Source organism: Saccopteryx bilineata, chromosome 3, assembly GCF_036850765.1.
Source record: "Saccopteryx bilineata isolate mSacBil1 chromosome 3, mSacBil1_pri_phased_curated, whole genome shotgun sequence".
Classification (NCBI taxonomy): Eukaryota; Metazoa; Chordata; class Mammalia; order Chiroptera; family Emballonuridae; genus Saccopteryx; species Saccopteryx bilineata.
In genome coordinates, this window is record NC_089492.1 from 205,472,206 (window position 1) to 205,493,546 (window position 21,341).

Here is a 21,341-nt window from a genome sequence, read left to right on the forward strand (position 1 = left end):
ATGTATCAGATAGTATTAATGAAAATCCAAGATAATTTAGTACACCACTTAATACACCCTTAGCTAGTCAAGTATCTTTTATAAGACTCTTGCCAACAGTAGTATGATTAATTATTCATTAATGGCATTAACCCATTTATGCTGGAGGTTGCAATTTTTGAAATTCAGTTCTTCAAAAATTTTCTGAAAATTCACAATACTTTTGACAAGCTCCCAGCATGCCAGTATCCACAACAGTGACTAACTGTGCACCATGGTGATCACATGTACCCTCGGGAGACATGCATGAAAAAAGCATACCTCAGCAACAGCCTTAAGTAGTAGGACAATTCCCATGTCACTACCATTCCAATAATGAAACATGAGGCATAAATGAGTTAAATCTTGTTTAATAAAGAATAAGCAAACCCTGGTTGGGTCATTCAGTTGGTTAGAGCATTGCCTCAATATGCCAATGTTGTGGGTTTGATCCCCAGTCAAGGCACATACAAGAAATCAACCAATGAGTGCATGAATAAGTGCAACATCAAATCTAAGTGTCTCTCTCTCTCTCAAATCATTAATATATTCAATTAAAAAAATCTATACAGAGCAAGTCATTTTTCAACAATCTTTAGGTCACTAAATATTTAACATATAAAAGATGTTTTGTAATACCTTACAGAAATATTAGTACAAAAAATAAATTTGCAAGATATTATAAAGATTTAATGTTGATTACTCTTAGATCTTTCTGAGTTACAGGTCTCTTGATCTAACTGCCACTTGAAATTTCTACTTAGCTATCTTGAGCTACTTCAATCTCAGTATATATCCTATCTGTGAATAGGATATATCCTACTGTTCAAGACAGAAACATGAATAGCATCCTTAACTCCTTCCTTACTCTCCTACCCCCAATTCCATTATAATTAATCACAAAAGCTGATTTATTCTGTTATCTCAATCTCTCTTACCCAATTACATCTTTTTGTCCTCACTATCACCACTCTAAAGTCAGGCCGGCAGCCTTCCTCACAGGCATTCTACACTTTAAATAGGGACCTTTTCTAAAATACAGATCTGATTGTATCACTTCCTCACACTTAAACACCCTCAAGGGTGTCTCAAGTACTCTACAAACTCAAACTCCTTAAAGAGGTTTATAAAATCCTCAATAAAACAGCTCCAGCTTTACTCACTGTCTTTATCTTTTAACACTAGCCACTACCTGCATTCTCACTCTGTGTAGAACTAACTACACTCAAAAATATTACATTTCCTTCAGTTCTACCAATCTTCCCTTTCTCTTCCCTCTCAACCTTTCCACATACTATTTCTTCTGCTAACAACCGTTCTTCCACAACTTTTTATGCAGATAAATCACCAACAGTTCCTTCAAGTTTGTCTAACTGGCACTTCTGGGAGATCCTGCCATACTTTCATTCAGTCATTCATTAAATCTTGATTAAATGCCTACTATGAGAAAAGTGCTGTCCTAAGTGCTCATATATTATTAACTAAAACAGACATGGTCCTTATTATCCAGGAACACTATCATAACACTAACCACATTTTAATATAATTACATATTTAGTCATCTTTTCTCCTCATATTAGTAACTAGTATCAAGTATGAGCTAAACCCAATTTAACTCAATAACCAATTCATAAAATCCTACCTGAATCAATAATAGATTAAACAAGTATTTACTGAGCCTCAAACATGTGACAGCTAGGTTCACAGTCCTCAACCTAGCTAGAAAAACCTGAAAAAGTTTTCAAGTATCTGCTTTAAAATGGTCATCTCAACAGAACACTAGATAAGAGGTCCAAGGATTTAGGTTCTAATTATCTACCTGATGTTTTATTATTTATGAAACTCATACCCTTAAGTGCAATATTGTAGTATTCAAATTACTATAATAGTACGCATGGAGACTTTTATAGTATAATCTATTTATTAGTGGGCTCAAAATCAGATTTGTTTTAAAAGTCTAGAAAAAACAGAACAAGGGAGCAATTCAAACAATGAATTCCTAGGCTGTAGTCAAGTGTAAACTTTAGTATACCTAGGAAAATGTCATTAACTTTGACAACATGGACATCCAGATAAATAAAACTGTCTTACCAAATAATTTCTGGAAACTAAAATTTAGTTTACACCCTCTGTCCACATTTTCATCAGGTTAGACTACAATCAAAATTCTATTCTTTCCTTCTTTCCTTCTTTGAGTGGAGGGCCCATCTCAAATTGTTACCTTCCTTCTAAGAAGCCTTTTCTGATCTCTTCCTTCAAAATTCCCTTCTTAGTCCTACTACGTTTTCCCTTACATACCTGAGAGTGTTCTTTTCATGACTTATTATACAGCTCATTATATGGCACTGAAAATTTTAATTATCAATGCATACTTAACATATAGCATAGTGCTTAGAACATCAGGTTTCAATACAAACTTACTGAATGCCTTGCTTTATTTAGCACCCTGATTTACAGTTTAGACCAGTGGTCCCCAACCTTCTTTGGGCCACAGACCGGTTTAATGTCAGAAAATATTTTCACAGACCGGCCTTTAGGGTGGGATGGATAAATGTATCACGTGACTGAGACAAGTGTCAAGAGTGAGTTTTAGATGGATGTAACAGAGGGAATCTGGTCATTTTTTAAAAATAAAACATCGTTCAGACTTAAATATAAATAAACCGGAAATAATATAAGTTATTTATTCTTTCTCTGTGGACTGGTACCAAATGGCCCACGGACCGGTACCGGTCCATGGCCCAGGGGTTGGGGACCACTGGTTTAGACCTACCAGAGAAGGTTAAACTACAGCAACAGTATGGTTCCCTGTTCACATATGGTAGAAATGACATTTTCCACTTAGGCTTTAACTGTTAAGTTGAAAACCACTTCCAATTCAGGTAAAAAAATTTTAATACAGACATGGATGAAACTTTCTTTGGAACAACAGATTGACCACTCAGCTTAAAAACATATCAATGCACCCTACTGTAGGGTGGTCAGCAATGGGGGAAGGTCACGTGGGGAACTCAGGCCCAGAAACTTCGGCTAAGACCGCCCACACTCAGCATGCCAAAAGAAATTTCCCAGGAACCCTTTGGAAAAAAGCAACACCTCCGTCAGCCAGTGAGATTTCACCACGTCATATTAGCTCAACCACCCTAGGGACCCTTTAATATATCTCACATGGGTCACCCCTTGCAACTTCTCTGACCCTTGCCCCCGAGAGCAGATAACATCATCCCGGCAGCGCAGTACTCAATAAAGCCTTTACTATTCCACACTTTATGGCTACGGGCCCGGGCCCGGGCCCGGGCCCGGCCCCGTCCTTCCTTCTCAGCAGGGAAAAATACCTTATACCTACTTAACCCTTTCAACAAATGAAACTATAGAGTAAAACCAAGGATGAGTTTTAAGAGATGAAAACCAAGGGAAATACAAACATATCCAGAAGTAAAGGCATCATACTGGGAAATATAGTACTAAAAAATAACTTCAATAGAAGCCATTATCTTAATCCTTTAAAATAACTCAAGAGAAAACTATTATATGTTAAGAATTTTCTCAGGTTTTTTTCTGGTTTTAAATTTAGTAGTTTCTAGAATTAAAGAATTTGAAAAAAGGAGGTCATTGATTTTAAAACTGGATCTGAGACTAATAATTATAGTTTATCATACATACTAAAGGCAGCAAAATCATAATCACAAAGAGGGAAAGTTTTCTAATGCTTTAGTTGTAAAAGATAACAGAGTTTGAGTAGCATGTTGTTAATTTAATCTAATCTGATAAACCTAATACTTAGTAATGGATTTTACCGACTATGCTAACATTAGTTTGTGGCAAATTATAAAGAAATTTATCATTAGGAAATATATGTCTTAAATTAATAATATAAAGAGAACAAAAAAAGCTATTTGCTCACAATGTAAGCATATAACTTTTATTAAAATCTGGTTATCTGATCTTAATAACTGAATGCAATGCATAAACTACAAAGGTATGTTAACTGATCAATTTAACAATGAAGGAAGAAAATCTTTGCAAATTATATATTCTCCAGTGAAATTAAGTTATAATAAAGGTGACATTTCAAACCTTTGAGAAATATCATCTTTAAAGAAATACACAAATAAATACTACTTTTCACTGATTAAACTGGCAAAAATTAAAACACCAGTTAATATTTAGCACGGTGTGGGGAAACAGAAATTGTCAAAAACTGCCTATAAGAATGTAATGGGGCCCTGGCCAGTTGGCTCACTGATAGGGCATCAGCCGGGCGTGTGGAAGTCCCAGTGGCCCGCATGCTGAGGATGGCTCCATGGCCTCTGCCTCAGACGCTAGAATGGCTCCAGTTGCAACAGAGCAACGCCCCAGATGGGCAGAGCATCACCCCTAATGGGCATGCCAGTGGATCCCAGTCAGGTGCATGTGGGAGTTGGTCTGTCTACGTTCCCCCCATACCCCCCCACCGCATCTCACTTCGGAAGAATACAAAAAATAAAAAAATAAAAATGTAATGGTACAATCTCATTGCGATACAATGTACAATCTCTATTGCAATATATATAAGAAATTAGGGCATATATACAGTGACACAGCAATCTATTGCTATAATTTATCCTACAGACACTCTCACACAGTCCCAATGATATAGTCAAGAATATTTATTGCAGCATTGCTTACACCAGCAAAAACAAAACAAAAAACCAAAAAAATACCAAACCCTGAGATATACTCAAATACCTATCAATAAGGAAAGTTATATTACAAGTAATATATATATATATTATAAATGTACAAAATGTATTTATAAATGGAAAGAGAAATGTAGAATATACACAAGCTATTTTTGATAACTTATGGGGAGCATAATGCTGGGAGAGAAGTGTTTTATTTTAAACATTTCTGTACTATTTGCTCACACATAGAAGAATATGTGACTTATTTAAAATTCAATTTTGAAATACTAAATGTTGCTTGGCAATATATTTGAAAATGGTCAAATGTATATGTGCAGTATCATTAAGAATGAAGAGCAAATGACTTTATAAAAGTTTTTTTCACATTACAACAAAGGAATCACATCTACAGTGCTACTAAAGAAAATGAAGCACAGAGAGTTTAATATGGAAATTAAGAAAATTAAGCTAACAGAAGACAAACTTTCATGAAGAACTTCAAATACTTGGATTTAGGGATTCTACAAAATGGAAAAGCTTAGCAGTAGCTAAGATAAACAGAAAATGAAGAGTCTGAAACTGAAATATACCTATCAGCCTCTGAGAAGAAAACCTAGTTTAAAATTTTTAAAGACTCTTAAGTCAAGCAATTGCAAGGCTAAATTTCTCTGAATACTCAAATTTTGTCAACCAAAAAACTAAACACATTTAACATCCAGGATGAAACAAAAGAAATAAATGAGGTTCTTATTTAATAAGAATCAGTCTCTAAGAAAATCCTTGTAGGGAGACAGAAGAACAGCATGAGATGGGGTCAATGTCCAACTTTGTGTTCAACCTTTATGGCAGAGCGGCAGAGAGGAAAAGCAACAAATTGATCCCAGTGGGGAAGAACCTCTTCTTGCTTTGGACTTGCTAGAAGGCAATCAAGCTTTAGGCAAAAACCCCCCAGGGGACTACGATAGCCAACCCAACTAGCCGAATTTCAAATATGAAAGAAAACTAGTGTAAAATGCTTTCAAGTTTCTAAAAAGTTTCATTTCTTAAGAAAATATAGGTAGGGATAAATGGTGATAAAAGGAGGCTTGACTTGGGGGGGGGGGGGTAAACACACAATACAATATATAGATGATGCGTTCTAGAACTGTGCACCTGAAACCTATATATGTTATTAACCAATGTCACCCAAATAAGTTCAATTAAAAAGTATAAAGATATATTGTTTACATATATTATAGATCTACAATGATGAAAAAAATTTTAATACTTTTCAGCAAACAGCAAGTTTCTTAAGCTATAAGAATCAAAAATACTATCACAATTGCAGACTGTAATTCAATTTCTTCCTCTACTACAACAGTTTTTTACCCTAAGGAAAATGAGGAAAAGTTTTCTTTATCTCTACAAAGATGTGACCAGTCATTCTAACCTTCTACTTGTATTAGTCTAATACATCTTTTAAAATCTTTAGAGAAATAAGTAGTACAAACTCCAACAAGAATATTATTAGTAAACACTCCAATTTCTATAACATGGATTAATGACTTCATTTTGAAAGAGTAATCAAATCTAACAATGACTAGCTATTTTATTCCAACTGGACAAAATAAGACTTGGGGGATATTTTATTTGTTTCTAAAATGTCTATAATGCTGCCTCTGTATTGTTCTCAAAGGCTCCTTCCTACAACCCAACAGCAACTGAAGTGCTAATGCCCACATCCAATTAAAGCAAATATTCTGAATCTCTATTTGTTTGACAGATAACTCTGTTCATTGTGCTATGCTTAACAAACATTCACTTAGTACTGTACTGAGATAAATAGGACATCGACAGTATCTTCTTTCAAAAAGCCCACAGTCTAGTAAAGAAAACAGACTAATGGGTATGGCCAGGTCTGGCTCTAAGGACAAGATGATGCTTGATATGGACTATTTCAGGAGAGAAGCTGACAAGGAGAAAGAGACACTGGCAACTGAGGAAACAAGGGGTTAGTGAAGACTGAAAACATATACTTAGGACTAAAACTAAGCCTATAAAATTTCATATTTTGTTTACTCACATAATGCTAGGTATTCTCAAATACCTACAGTGAAATCATTATATGCTATGTTATAGAGCTTATATTTTATTGTGCAGGTTATGGAGAAAAATGAAAGGGTCAACTCCAGAAAGGAAAGCAGTGTAGAACCTAGGAAAGAAAGGTCAGAGACTCGGAGAATCCAATAAACAAAATAATAGAGTATATAAAAAAGTTGTAGTATGTTCATACAATGGAGTATTACTCAGCTTCAAAAAATAATGAACTACTGATACAACATGGAAGAAACTCAAAAACATTATGCTAAACAAAATATACAAATGTTCATAATATGTAATTTTATACAAAGTTCAAAGCAAAACTAAACTATGCTGATAGAATTCAGGATGATGCTTACCTCAGGGAAGAAAGGCTATTGAATTAGAAAGGGAAGAGCATGAGTGTATTGTCTGGGAAATAAAAACATTCTGCACCTTGATCTAGATGGTGGTTATAAATATAAACACATACATAAAAACTCATTCAGCTCTATACTTTAAATTTTCCATATTTTACTATTCATACATTCAAACTTAATTAAAAAATGTATATATAATTGTGGTTGGATATGGTCAGAGTAAATTAAACCAGTATCATCCCATGAGTAATATCTAATTATAAGTCAGAAATCAGAACAAAGGTTCTAATAAACACTGCATATTCAAGTAGCAAACAAAATCCCAATAAAACCTTAAGTACAAAACTCTAGCTGCGTCTCTCCTTCAGCAAGATATAGACAGATGTTCCTTATAATACATGCTATGAAAATATTCTTCTTAAATAAAAATTGCTCCTTAGTAACCAAAAAAATAAAGTTTTCTACACTGCATACCCTCCTCATAGAAAGCAGTTTAAAGGCACACTTAATAAAATCTAGAGACAACAAATATTCTTCAAGCTACCATTACTATTATTATGTAATAGCAATAAAAGAGAAACTGCTCAAATTATGACTAAACTACTTACTGAGAATACAAAATATCTAACTTGTTCAGGCAGTCCCTGGGTTATGAACAAGACAGGTTCTGTAGGTCTGTTCTTAAGTTGAATTTGTATATAAGTTGGAACAGGTACATTAACCTATTAAATGCAACTTAGATGTTTGTCTTAACATAGTATTTATTTTTACCTTTCTGTGCATACAAAAACATATCCAAACCTACAGAACCTATCTCGTTTGTAACCCAGGGACTGCCTGCAATTAACTACAGCACTTCTCATACCAGACTTTTGTTTTTAACTTCGAGATCTTTAAGTTTCTGACAGGTGAGCCATCTAGTTAGATTAGAGAAAGGTCAAGTTACCTGCAATTTTATCAAAGTATTCTTTTTACTTTGTTTATATCCAGAAGCCATGTTCACTTACCAATAGATAGTAATATTTTTTAACAGTTTATATTTTTTAACATTTCAACAGTTTATATTACTAAAAAGTATTCTTTCACATACCAAACCAAAAGTACATAATATCAGTTCAATTTTCTGAAAGCCAACAGTTGGCCCTGGCAAGTTGGTTCAGTGGTAGAGCATCGGCCCAGCGTGTGGATGTCCAGAGTTCGATTCCCAGTCAGTGCACACAGGAGAAGCACCCATCTGCTTCTCAACCCCTCCCCCTCTTGCTTCTCCGTTTCTCTCTATCTCTCTCTCTCTTTCTCTGTCCCCCTCCCTCCTGCAGCCATGGCTAGACTGGAGCAAGTTGGCCCCAGGCACTGAGGATGACTCTATGGCCTGGCCTCAGGCACTAAGAAGGGCACAGTTGCTGAGCAATGGAGCACCACCTCAGATGCCTCAGATGGGCAGAACATCGCCCCCTAGTGGGACTGCTAGGTGAACTAAGTCAGGGCTCATGTTGGAGTCTATCCCTGCCTCCCCTCCTCTCAATGAATTAAAAAATCAACAGTCTTAAAAATTACAGCATATCAGAATGCTAAATTACAAAAACCATTCAGCAAAGATACCCACAAAATAAATAATGAAATATTTACAATTCAGAACATTACATTAAAAAGTACAATTGGGATAATTGAACCAATTCATGGAAATAAGAAAGTAACATTCACAAAAGCAACAACTGCTGAAGTACTATAATTCACAATGAGAGAACACTGAAGCAAACAAATTTCTTATTAAATTTGCTTTTCTAACAAATTTTATAATTATTGGAAGCCACACACCTAAGTTACAAAACTCAACAAAGAAGAAAAAAAATTTAGCTCCAGAATTTGATAGCCGTATTTTTCTACAAACAAATCAACTGAACCACGTGCATCAAAAAGTCAATTCTTCTTATTCAAAAATTTTATTATAAAACTCATTGATTCTGTACTTGAAAGTACTTTTAAAACAATTTTTTGTATTATTCCTACTTTGAAATGTAATATTTTAAAAAGTAGGCTTCTACTTACCTAGATTTTGTCTTATTAACATCTTGCTGCAAGAACAATCTCATTCGAAATTAAATCAAACCTGAAAGAACACAGTAAAACTATTATTTAGTTTTTTGCTTCAGGTATGAATAAGTACATCTATGATGACACACAATGCTTTAAAATTAAAAACTGCAAATCAATTTTTTTTTTTGATAAGACATCTATCTGAAAAATGGTTCAATTAATGTGACTATTTTAACCTTCAGGAAACTTGTTAAGTATCTTTTTTTTTGTTTTTTAATGAAAAATACTCTATTCAGTCCTTGGCCAGTTGGCTTAGTGGTAGAGTGTTGACCTGGCATGTGGAAGTCCCAGGTTCAATTCCCAGTCAGGGCACACAGGAGAAGTGACCATCTGCTTCTCCTCCCTTTCCCTCTTCTCTCTTGCCTCCCACAGCCATGGCTTGACTGATTCAAGTGCATTGGCCCCAGATGCTGAGGATGGTTCTGTGGAGTCTCTGCCTGAGGTGCTAAAAATAGCTTAGCTGTGAGCATGACCCCAAATGAATAAAGCCCCAGATGTTGCCAGGTGGATACCAGTCAGAGCACATGTGAGAGTCTATCTCCCCTCTTCTCATTTAAATTAATAATAATAATAATAATAATAATACTCTATTCAAATGAGAAACAAACTTTCTATTTCTCTTCAAAAAATTTTACAAAACTTGTTTTCATTAACTTTAATAGTATGACAACATACTTCAATCTAGATCAATATTTACCTAATACTATTATGTACATATTTTTTAAATGTGAAAAGAAAAAAAATAGAGATGGCATAAAAGTATATATTAATAGCCATAAAAATGGCTAACACTGATTAATACTTTACTAAGAATCAGAAATCATTATTACAGAAAATAGCATACATTGATACTCTCCTGCTTTCTCAATTTACTCTTCAATCTAGTATAATGTAACCTCTACCCCAACACACTACTGAAAACTTACTTGTCAAAAATCTACCTACCTCTAATTTTATCACATTCTATAAATTCTGAAAACTTAGTATGTTGTACCCTGAACTCTAAACTCTCCTTCCCCTACCTGAAACGGGCTTATTACTGTTGTAACTTATTCTCAAAAAAAATGGCACCAGAAGCCCTGGCCAGTTGGCTCAGCATTAGAGCATCAGCCCGGCATGTGGAGGTCCCGGATTTAATTCCTGGTCAGGGCACAGAGGAGAAGCACCTGTCTGCTTCTCCACCCTTCCCTCTCTTTTCCCCTCCCGCAGCCAAGGCTCCATTGGAGCAAAGTTGGCCCAGGCGCTGAGGACGGCTGCATGGTCTCCGCCTCAGGTGCTAGAATGGTTCCAACCGCAGTGGAGCAACACCCCAGATGGGCAGAGCATCGCCCCCTTGTGGGCATGCCGGGTGGATCCTGGTTGGACACATGTGGGAGTCTGTCTGCCTCCCTGCTTCTAACTTCAGAAAAATACAAAAAAAAAAAAAAAAAGGCACCAGAATACCTATTGCCATACATACCTAGATTACTCTAACTGTTCTATTTCCAGATTCACTCAAATTCATCATACCCCCAACTATATAAGTAATCCTTTTGTGATGACTATCTTGAAGATGTCACATCTATTCTTTAAGTCCTTCCATAGTATGAACTATCTCATCTCTATCCCTAAGATTTACTCACATTTACTCCATGTTTCTACTATTCCAAATTTCAACTCCCAGAAACAGCCCCCATATGCTCAGCTTTCATATGAACTATACCTCCCTTCTATCTCTAAATTTGCTAACATCTTTTTACTAAGTTTTCAATTTTTAGCTCAGTCACCCTGACAGATCCTTCTTTAATGTCTTCAGCTATGTAACGCTGTGTTCCTTGAGTGCTATAGGAACTAGTAATAGCTCTATATCAACCCTATATGTTTATTTGTGTATTTTCTGAACTCCAATGCGGATAATAATTCATCTCATTTTAGCATTTTCACTAGATGGGCTTGTCATAAAAGCATAACAATGTAGGTTGAATGGAAAACTACAGAAATTTTGTGTTTTATGCCAAAATGTACATAGGACTATAGAAGAAAAACAAGTAAAAGTCAGATTAATGAGCTGAATTCATATTTTCAAATACCGGAGGAAAAAAATTCACATTACTTCTGGATTCAGTCATGTTACTTAATGAAGTAACTATGCATAAGTAAAAATAAAACTGGCAAAAATCAGTCAAGCATAACCTTTTCTTGGATGAATTAATTAATTTTACTGGCTATCATGTTTGCATCGTTACAGAAAACAGTTTGTGAACTCCTAGACTAATTACTGGCCTTACGCAGAAAGTGTTGGACAGGTAGACAAATATAATACTATTGAATAATAATGTCCATAATCTAGAAAAGTGATTCTCAGAATCATCCAGGGTTATTATAAGCATACTGCTAGATGCCCCACACTCAGAGTTCCTGATTAGATAGGTTTAAAAGTGGAGCCTGATAATTTGCATTTCCAGTAAGTTCCTAAAAGAATGTTGATGCTGCTACTTCCAGGACCATATACTGAGAACCACAGACCTAGAGTTTTCCGTAATGTCCAGAGAAAAAAAAAAAATATTTTCTCTTTTTTTTTTACATTCTCTCTTATGTGTGTGTGTGTATGTATTTGCTATTTACATTCTCTCTTCTGTGTGTGTATGTAATTGTTATTTATAAAATACATTTTCTTATTTAAAAGCATATAAAACAAAAAATTCATGTGGTTTCTGGGAGCTAGAACAGATTAGTTGCATTCCCATTAATTTAAATGGGGAAATTCTATTTGACACACGAGCAAATTGAGTCATGAACTTCAGCCACCACCCAGAACTGGACAGTGGGACCTATTACAAACTAAACTATAAGTGAAAGTGAGAGCAGTAAAAGTGTGATAGGCTGATAAGTGGCCCCATAAAAAATATCCAAATCCTAATCCTGGGAACCTCTGAATGTTGTTACCTTATATGTTCCCCCATCCCCTGAAAAAGATCTTTGTTGAAATGATTAAAGGTCTTGTATTATCTGGGTGAGCCCTAAGTACAATCACATGTTTCCTTATAGAGACGGAGATGGGGAAATCTGACTACAGTGGTGCCTTGACACAAGAGCTTAATTTGTTTCATGGCAGAGTTCATGACTCAATTTGCTTGTGTGTCAAATAGAATTTCCCCATTTAAATTAATGGGAATGCAACTAATCCATTCCAGCCCCCAGAAACCACATGAATTTTTTGTTTTACATGCTTTTAAATAAGAAAATGTATTTTATAAATAACAAGTACATACACACACACAAACATAAGAGACAATGTAAAGAAATAAACTGGCTTATAAAGTATATTTACCTTCAAGGTCAGGTGAAGATGCTGGCAGAGGGGGAGGATATATTAGCATAAAACGGCCCTTCCCAAGCAGGAAGGTAATTAGCAATTTCACACACAGCTGCCCAGCACCATTTTTAACAATAAAAGTGAGCAAGCTCAGAAAATACATATTTTACAAACTAATTTGCCCAAAAATCATCATTTTCTTCACTGACTTTTGGCTTTCTCGCCATTTTCCTCGCTTTCACTTAGAGGCCATTTCAACAAAAACCTATACATGGAAGTTTGTTTCTTCCTCCTTTTCAGAATGTTCGGCAGGCTATCTAGTGGAGGGTGGCAGAAACTCGTGATTCAAATATCCACTCGAGACTTAAAGCAAAAAATCCCACAAGTGATTGCTCGTCTCTCAAACTGCTCATGATTTAATGTGTTCGTGTGTCAAGGTACCACTGTACATTCAGAGAAGGTAAAAACAGAACACAAAGAGATTTGAAATCAATGGCCTTAAAGACTGCAGCCACAGCCAGGAATGCCAGCAGCCACCAGAACTGAAAGAGGCAAGGGATGGGTTTTCTTCTAGAGCCTCCAGAGAGAGAACCCAGCTGAAACCTTAATTTCTGTCTAATAATACTGATTTCAAACTCCTGCTTCTAGAACTATGAAAGAACAAGTTCCTGTTGTTTTAAGCCATCTAGTTTGTAATAATTTGTTAAAACAAACATAGGAAACTAATACAATATATTGAGGATGGTAGGTGTAAGGTCGGTGGATAATGGGGGATGGTCACGTGGGGAACTCAGACCTGCAAACTTTGGCTAGGACCGCCCACAACCAAGCACGCCAAAAGGCTTCACAGGAACCGTTTGGAAAAAAGCGACCGTCTACCAACCAGTGGGATTTCACCACGTCATGTTAGCTCGACTTCCCTAGAGGGACCCCTTTAAATATCTCCCACGAGGTTTAATCTGTGCAACTTCCCTGGCCTCCATTTTACCTCGGGGCCAGGGAACTTTGCTGGGCGGGATGCGCACTCTGTACTCAATAAAGCAGTTTACTATTCCACACTTTGTGGCTTCGAGCCCTCTTCTTTCCTTCTTGGTGGGGAAAAATACCTTACATTTTGTTGCCGAAAACCGGGGAGGAGTAGAAGTCCACAAAGACTGCTCCTCTTCCTTGTCCCCTCCGAGAAAGAACCAGGAGAAAGAATCAGGATCTCCGACCTTCCACCCACTTCGGCGCATGGGACAGTAAGTCCCCTGCCTCCACCTTCCTCTCAGTTCTTTCCTCCGAGACTCCCTGTCCAAAACCGTAGCTATGTAATGGAAGTCTTTTCCGTCCATCCAAGTGCGTGTGCTTGTCCCCAAGCACATCCACTTTACCTTTTATGTCCATGGCCAGACCTTGAGTTTTTAGGACGCTAATACTCAAATCTGACCACTCCAAGGACTGAGGGCGGCTGTGGGGGCACAGGAATCTCCCTCCTTAAAGAAGAAGAGACTGTTCTTCTCCACTGTGGCCAGGCCACAGAACCCACTGAATTAGCCTCCTGAAGGGACTTTCGGTGTTAACACCCTCACCAATTTAACTATCGCCAAAAAAGCTGGGAAATGATTGGAGATCTCTTACATACATGGCTTCTAATTATTCGCGCACCCGTCCTTAATCTCTGTGCCACCTGTTCCACCGCGCAGGCCTTTTTCTGGCCAGAGAAACCTCACCTAAAACCTCCACTCCTGATCTTTCCTTCTCCACAGACTCCCAACTCTCCCTCCTGTCTGACCCCCAGGGGCACCTCTCTCTCGGGACTTTTCTCTGGTCCCTCTGCGGACCTCTTTTGTGCTCGGGTTTCTCTTCCCTCTGAGAGCCCCCTCCCCTCCCTTCTCAAAAACCTGTTTCTTATTCACCACTACCATCCCTTTCTCCTCCCCTGCTGGACAGGGGCCCCTCCCTTCACTGTGTTCTTAAGTCCCTCCTCCGTCAGGCCATTCTCAGCCTGGCATTGGCTCTTACACTGGTTTTCAGGACATCCAACCCCAATTTTCTTGCAGGAAGTTCTGGCCCTGTCCTGCCTTTGGCTCCAGCGTTTCCTGTAGGATCTGGGTGCCGGGCTCCCCACGAGTCCCCCTCCTCTTATTCCCAATCCCCCAAACCCCTATCTGGAGCCTGTGAACATGGCATTTAAAGTTTTTAACAGTCCCAACTAGTAGAAACAAGCCAAGGCTGTTTGCCAGGCCCGCATGCAGCAGAAAGTAACGCTCCAAACCCAAACTCTTGTGGCAACCCTGAGACCAGCAGAGCCACCAGCACCTTGCTTTAAGTGTGGCAAGCAGGACCACTGGTCCCGGCAGGGCCCCGGCCCGCGGCTGCCCACTGAGTCCTGCCCTGACTGCAAGCAGCCCGGTCACTGGCGGAGTGATTGCCCCTTTGGGTAACAGGTTTTTCCTCAGCGCCTCTACGTGGAAGACAAGCCGCCCGAATGGCAAGGCCAATCCAGCCAGGTGGGTGCATTGCTCGAACTCCTAGGACACGGCCTGGATCGGAGAACCCAGGGTATGCTGCAACTAATGGGTAAGTCCATCTCATTTCTTGTGGACACGGGGGCTGTCTTCTCTGTTTTGCCATCACACTCTGGACCTCTAGTACCCTCACAGGTCTCGGTTATGGGAATGGATGGGACCCTCCTCCTTTCCTCTCTTTACACCACTCCTGACATGCAGTTCTGCCTCAAGTTTGCCTCCTTATAGGACCTCTGGCAGTTGGAACCACTGGACTCCATCCATCTCCAGTTCACCAAAAGGCTGGACTCTGCAAATTCCCCTATTACTCCTCTTTTTTTTTAAATCCTTACAGGACCGCATCCGTGAAGTTTCTCCAATCACAGCCACACAGTTGTTCCTCCTGACACCCCTCAAAGCCACCATCTTCCAATCCCCCCCACAACACCCCTATTCAGCAGGAAGTAGCCAGACGAATAAACGGTGCCCCTTTTCTATTTAACACAAAAGGTCAGAATGTAAGGTCGGTGGATAATGGGGGATGGTCACGTGGGGAACTCAGACCCGCGAACTTTGGCTAGGACTGCCCACAACCAAGCGCGCCAAAAGAGGCTTCAAAGAAACCATTTGGAAAAAAGCGACCGTCTACCAGCCAGTGGGATTTCACCACGTCATGTTAGCTCGACTTCCCTAGAGGGACCCTTTAAATATCTCCCACGCAGTTTAATCCATGCAACTTCCCTAGCCTCCATCTTATCTCGGGGCCAGGGAACCTTGCCAGGTGGGATGCATGCTCTGTACTCAATAAAGCCGTTTACTATTCCACACTTTGTGGCTTCAAGCCCTCTTCCTTTCTCCTCGGTGGGGAAAAATACCCTACAGTAAGTTCTCTAGGAAATAAATTATAAACACTACATAAAAGATGTATGAACTGAATTGTGTTCCTATAAAATTCATATGTTGAAGCCCTAACACCTGATGTGACTGGATATTTAGAGATAGGGCATTTAAGGAGATAAATGAAGTTAAATGAGATCATAAGGGTGGGCCCTAATCCGGTATGACTGATGAATATTTAGCAAAAGTCCTGAACAAAAATCCTCAGAAAACCAAGTTAAACAGCACATTATAAGAATCATACACAAGGATCAAGTTGAATTTATTCCTGGAATACAAGGATGTTTCAACAAATGAAAATCAAGCAATGCAACACACATTAACAGAATGAAGGACAAATCACAATCACCTCAGCTGATGCTGAAAAAACATGATAGAGACACTCACCAAACTAAGAACAGAAGGAAACTACCTCAAGATAACCAAAGCCATATGGGGAAACCACACAGTTAACATCATACCTAATTGTGAAAGGCCGAAAACTTTTTCTCTAAGATCAAGAAGATTAGGATGCCCACTTAATAAATATGTACTACTATCTAACACAGTACTGGAAGAGCAAATAAGTAAGAAAAAGAAATAAGAAAATAAGTAAGAAAAAGAAATAAAAGGCATCCAAATAGGAAAGAAGAAATAAAATTATGTTTGCATATAACATGATCTTCAAGTAGAAAATAACATTTTAGGTAGAAAATTCTACAGATTCTTTAAAAAACCTGCTAAAATTAGTGATTTCAGCAAAATTGCAGTATATTAAATCAACCTATGAAAATCAGTTGTTTCTATATACTAATAATGATCAATCCAAAACACAAAATTATGAAAACAATCTCATTTATAAAGCATCAAAAAATATAAAATACTTGGGAATAAACTTAATCAAAGAGGCAAAACACTTATTTATGGAAAAACTACAAAACATTACTAAAATAAACCAAAGAAGATAAAAATAAATGGAGACACATACCAAATTCATGGACTAGAAGACTTAATATTGTTAAAATGTCCATACAACCCAAAGTGATCTAAAATCAATGCAATACCTACCAAAATCTTCTGCACATCAAAGGAAATAATCAACAGAAGGAAAAAGGCAATCTACAGAAAGGGAGAATAATCTTTTGCAAATCATATCTCTGATAAGGGGTTAATATCCAAAATACAAAAGGAATATCTAAAACTCAACATTAAAAATTCCAACAAACTCAAAAAGTGGGCAAGGGATTTGATTAGACAAATATCCAAAATAGATATACAATTATGCAGCAAGTATACAAAAAGATGTTCAATCTTCCTAATCGTAAGAGAAATGCAAATCAAAATCACAATGAGAGAGACAAGATGGCGCTGGAGTAGGCGGACATACCAACATCTACCTACCAGAACTAAAATGGATTACAAACTAATTTTATGAACTAGCATCTGGAAAAACCAACTTTGGACTAAATTAATAGGACTCTTCAACCAAGGAACGCTGAAGAAGCCGCACAGAGACTGGTAGAAAAAACCGGAAACGGGGAAACGCGGGGAGGGCTGCCCAGGTCCCCAGAGCGAACGGCAGCAGGGAGAGACTCGCGTGGCAGAAAGTGAGTTTAGCAGAGGGGGAAGGGTCCTGAACCCCAGGAACAAAGCCCTAGCCTAAAGCCCCAGAGCCCAGAAGAGGCGTGAGGACAGTATTTAGCTGGAAACAAGTCGGGATACTGTTTTTTCGAGAAAGAGTCTGATTTCTCAGACCCAGGATCCTTCTTAAAGGGACCGCGCAGAACATCTCTCTTATAACCACCCACCCGGGGCTCCTGGGGATGGGGGGAGAGAGGAGAAGACCAGAGTAACAGGAAGAGAGTGTAATCTAGGAGGCACAGGGAGAAGCATTTTGGGAGACAGCCACCCTAACCCCTGGGATGAGTCACTCCCCAAAGATGAAGTGAATATTTCCCCCAGAAACAGCAACACCAGCAAAGGGAAGCAGGAGAGCAGCCAAACAAGCTCCCCCGCAGCATTCAGAGCAGAGTCGCATAGAAGGAGGGAGCTTTTGGGTCTACAGTAGTGAGTCTTAGGGTCCGAGCTGCAAGGCCCCCACCCACACGGCTGAGGATGCGCCGGAGGGCGGCGGCAGTGGGAGACAAAAGCTCGGTTCTGCTGGCAGGGGCGGAAACCAGCTGGCCACCGCTGGGCTCAGGTGTGAGCTCAGTCTTGCCCAGCTGGGGAGAAGGGGGCGTGCAAAAGTGGTCAAGCTCAGCTGCCAGCAGCCTGTAATCCAGCCTGCGGGGGGGAAAGGATGGAGACCAGCCCCTGAGCAAGGGCAGAGCACAGCCTTGTCCCACCCGTGCAACCCAGGATTGCGGTCTGACTTGGTAGCCAGCTCCTCCTGTGGGGGTGGAGCCAAAAGCCCAGAAGAGGCAGAGTTCCGCTACTGAGCTGAGCTTGGGAATGCAGCCCTGTCCGGCGGTAGAGCCAAGGTTAGCAGCCATTCCTTGAGTGGGCTCCTCCTGCAAGGGCAGGACGAAAGCCCAGAAACAGGCGGAGACTCGCAGCTGAGTAAAGGTGCTCGCTAGTGCCCTCAGGACCGAGCATGACATCACACACGGGGGCGGGGCAAAGGCCAAGGCCACCAACACTTGTAAACCCGAGCACCTGATCATAGCCACTCCTGTGAAGAGAAAATGCGGAGGCAGAAAAATACAACACAAATAAACCAAGAGAAATCCCCAGAAAAGGACCTAAGTGAATCAGATATAACCAAATTACCAGACACACAGTTTAAAATAACGATTGTTAGGATGCTCAAAGATATCAGAACAATCATAGATGGCCATTACGAAAACCTACATAAAGAGATAACAAATATAAAAAAGGACATTGAAATAATAAAAAAATCAGTCAGAAATGACAAATACAATATCTGAAATAAAGAATACAATGGAAGGAATTAAAAGCAGGATGGATGAAGCAGAGAATCGAATCAGTGAGTTAGAGGACACAATAAATAAAGGCACGGAAGCAGAGTAGAAAAAAGAAAAGAGACTCAAAAAGTCTGAGGAAACTCTAAGAGAGCTCTGTGACAACATGAAGAGAAATAACATCCGCATCATAGGGGTTCCTGAAGAAAAAGAGAAAGAACAAGAGATAGAGACTTTGTTCAAACATATTATAGCAGAAAACTTCCCCCAATTAAGGCAGGAAAACATTACACATGTTCAGGAAGAACAGAGAACTCCATTAAGGAGAAACCCAAAGAAACCAACACCAAGACACATCATAATTAAAATACCAAAGCTAAATGATAAAGAGAAAATATTAAAAGCTGCTAGAGAAAAAAAGACTATCACCTACAAAGGAGCCCCCATAAGGATGACTTCTGACTTCTCAACAGAAACACTTGAGGCCAGAAGAGAATGGCAAGAAATATTCAAAGTAATGCAGAACAAGAACCTACAACCAAGACTACTTTATCCAGCAAGGGTATCACTTAAAATTGAAGGAAAAATAAAAAGCTTTACAAACAAAAAAAACCTCAAGGAATTCACTGCAACCAAACCAAGGCTGCAAGAAATACTAAGGGACCTGTTGTAAAAAGATCAAAGGAAAAAAAGAATATAGCAAAAGAGGAATACAGTTTCAAAGAAAAAAAATGGCAAAAAACAATTACATATCAGTAATAATCTTAAATGTTAATAGATTAAATGATCCGATCAAGAGACATAGGGTAGCTGCGTAGATAAGAAAACAGGACCCATACATATACTGTCTACAAGAGACACACCTTAAATCAAAAGATGCACACAGACTGAAGATAAAAGGATGGAAAAAAATATTTCACACAAATGGAAATGAAAAAAAAGCTGGGGTAGCAATACTTATATCAGACAAAACGGACTTTAAAACCAAGACCATAGTTAGAGATAAAGAAGGTCACTACATAATGATAAAGGGAGAAATCGAAAAGGAAGATATAACCATTATAAATATCTACACACCTAATATAGGAGCACCTAAATATATAAAGCAGACTTTGATGGACTTAAAGGGCAAGATCAACAGCAATACTATAATAGTAGGGGATTTCAATACCCCATTAACATCATTAGATAGATCCTCAAGAAAGAAAATCAACAAAGAAACAGCAGACTTAAAGGACATATTAGATCAACTCGAAATAACAACTGCAGTACACAACAGAAATACAAAATATTGTAAGAAAATACTATGAAAAACTGTACGCCAAAAAACTAGACATCCTAGATGAAATGGACAAATTCCTTGAATCATATAATCTTCCAAAAATCAATCTGGAAGAATCAGAAAACCTAAACAGACCAATTACAACAAATGAGATTCAAACAGCTATCAAAAAACTCCCCAAAAAGAAAAGTCCTGGGCCTGATGGCTTCACAAGTGAATTCTACCAAATATTCAAAGAAGAACTAACTCCTATCCTTCTCAAGCTATTTCAAAAAATTCAAGAGGAAGGAAGACTTCCAAACTCCTTTTATGAGGCGAGCATAATTCTGATTTCAAAACCAGGCAAAGACAACACAAAAAAAGAAAATTATAGGCCAATATCCCTGATGAACTTAGATGCAAAAATCCTCAACAAAATATTAGCAAACCAGATACAGCAATATATGAAAAAAATCATACACCATGATCAAGTGGGATTTATTCTGGGGAGTTAAGGCTGGTACAATATTCGCAAATCAATCAATGTGATTCATCACATAAACAAAAGAAAGGAGAAAAACCACATGATAATTTCAATAGATGCAGAAAAAGCATTTGATAAAGTCCAGCGCCCATTCATGATCAAAACTCCCAGCAAAGTGGGAATACAGGGAACATACCTCAACATGATAAAGGCCATCTATGACAAACCCACAGCCAATATACTCAATGGGCAAAAATTAAAAGCAATCCCCTTAAGATCAGGAACAAGGCAGGGGTGCCCCCTTTCACCACTCTTATTCAACATAGTTCTGGAAGTCCTAGCCACAGAAAAGAAAAAGAAAGAAAAGGCATCCGAATTGGAAATTAAGAAGTAAAACTATCATTATTTGCAGATGATATGATATTGTATATAGAAAACCCTAAAGTCTCAGTCAAAAAACTAGTAGACCTAATAAATGAATTCGGCAAGGTGGCAGGATATAAAATCAATATTCAGAAATCAGAGGCATTTTTATACACTAATAATGAACTGTCAGAAAGAGAAATCAAGGAATCAATCCCCTTTACCATTGCAACCAAAAAAATAAAATACCTAGGAATAAATCTAACCAAGGAGATTAAAGACTTGTACTCGGAAAATTATAAAACATTGATAAAAGAAATCAGGGAAGATACGAATAAGTGGAGGCATATACCGTGCTCATGGTTAGGAAGAATAAACATCATTAAAATGTCTATATTACCCAAAGCAATTTATAAATTCAATGCAATAGCGATTAAA

The 21,341-nt window shown here is 38.3% G+C and overlaps 1 protein-coding gene across 1 annotated transcript in view; it reads right to left on the minus strand.

The window, feature by feature from the left end:
• Positions 1-21,341, minus strand: part of ZNF644 (zinc finger protein 644) — a 130,078-nt gene that overhangs the window by 67,496 nt on the left and 41,241 nt on the right. The window contains 1 exon segment of the mRNA XM_066268630.1: positions 9,167-9,227. Within this exon segment, the coding sequence (XP_066124727.1) occupies positions 9,167-9,210 (44 nt within the window). The 5' untranslated portion in view covers positions 9,211-9,227.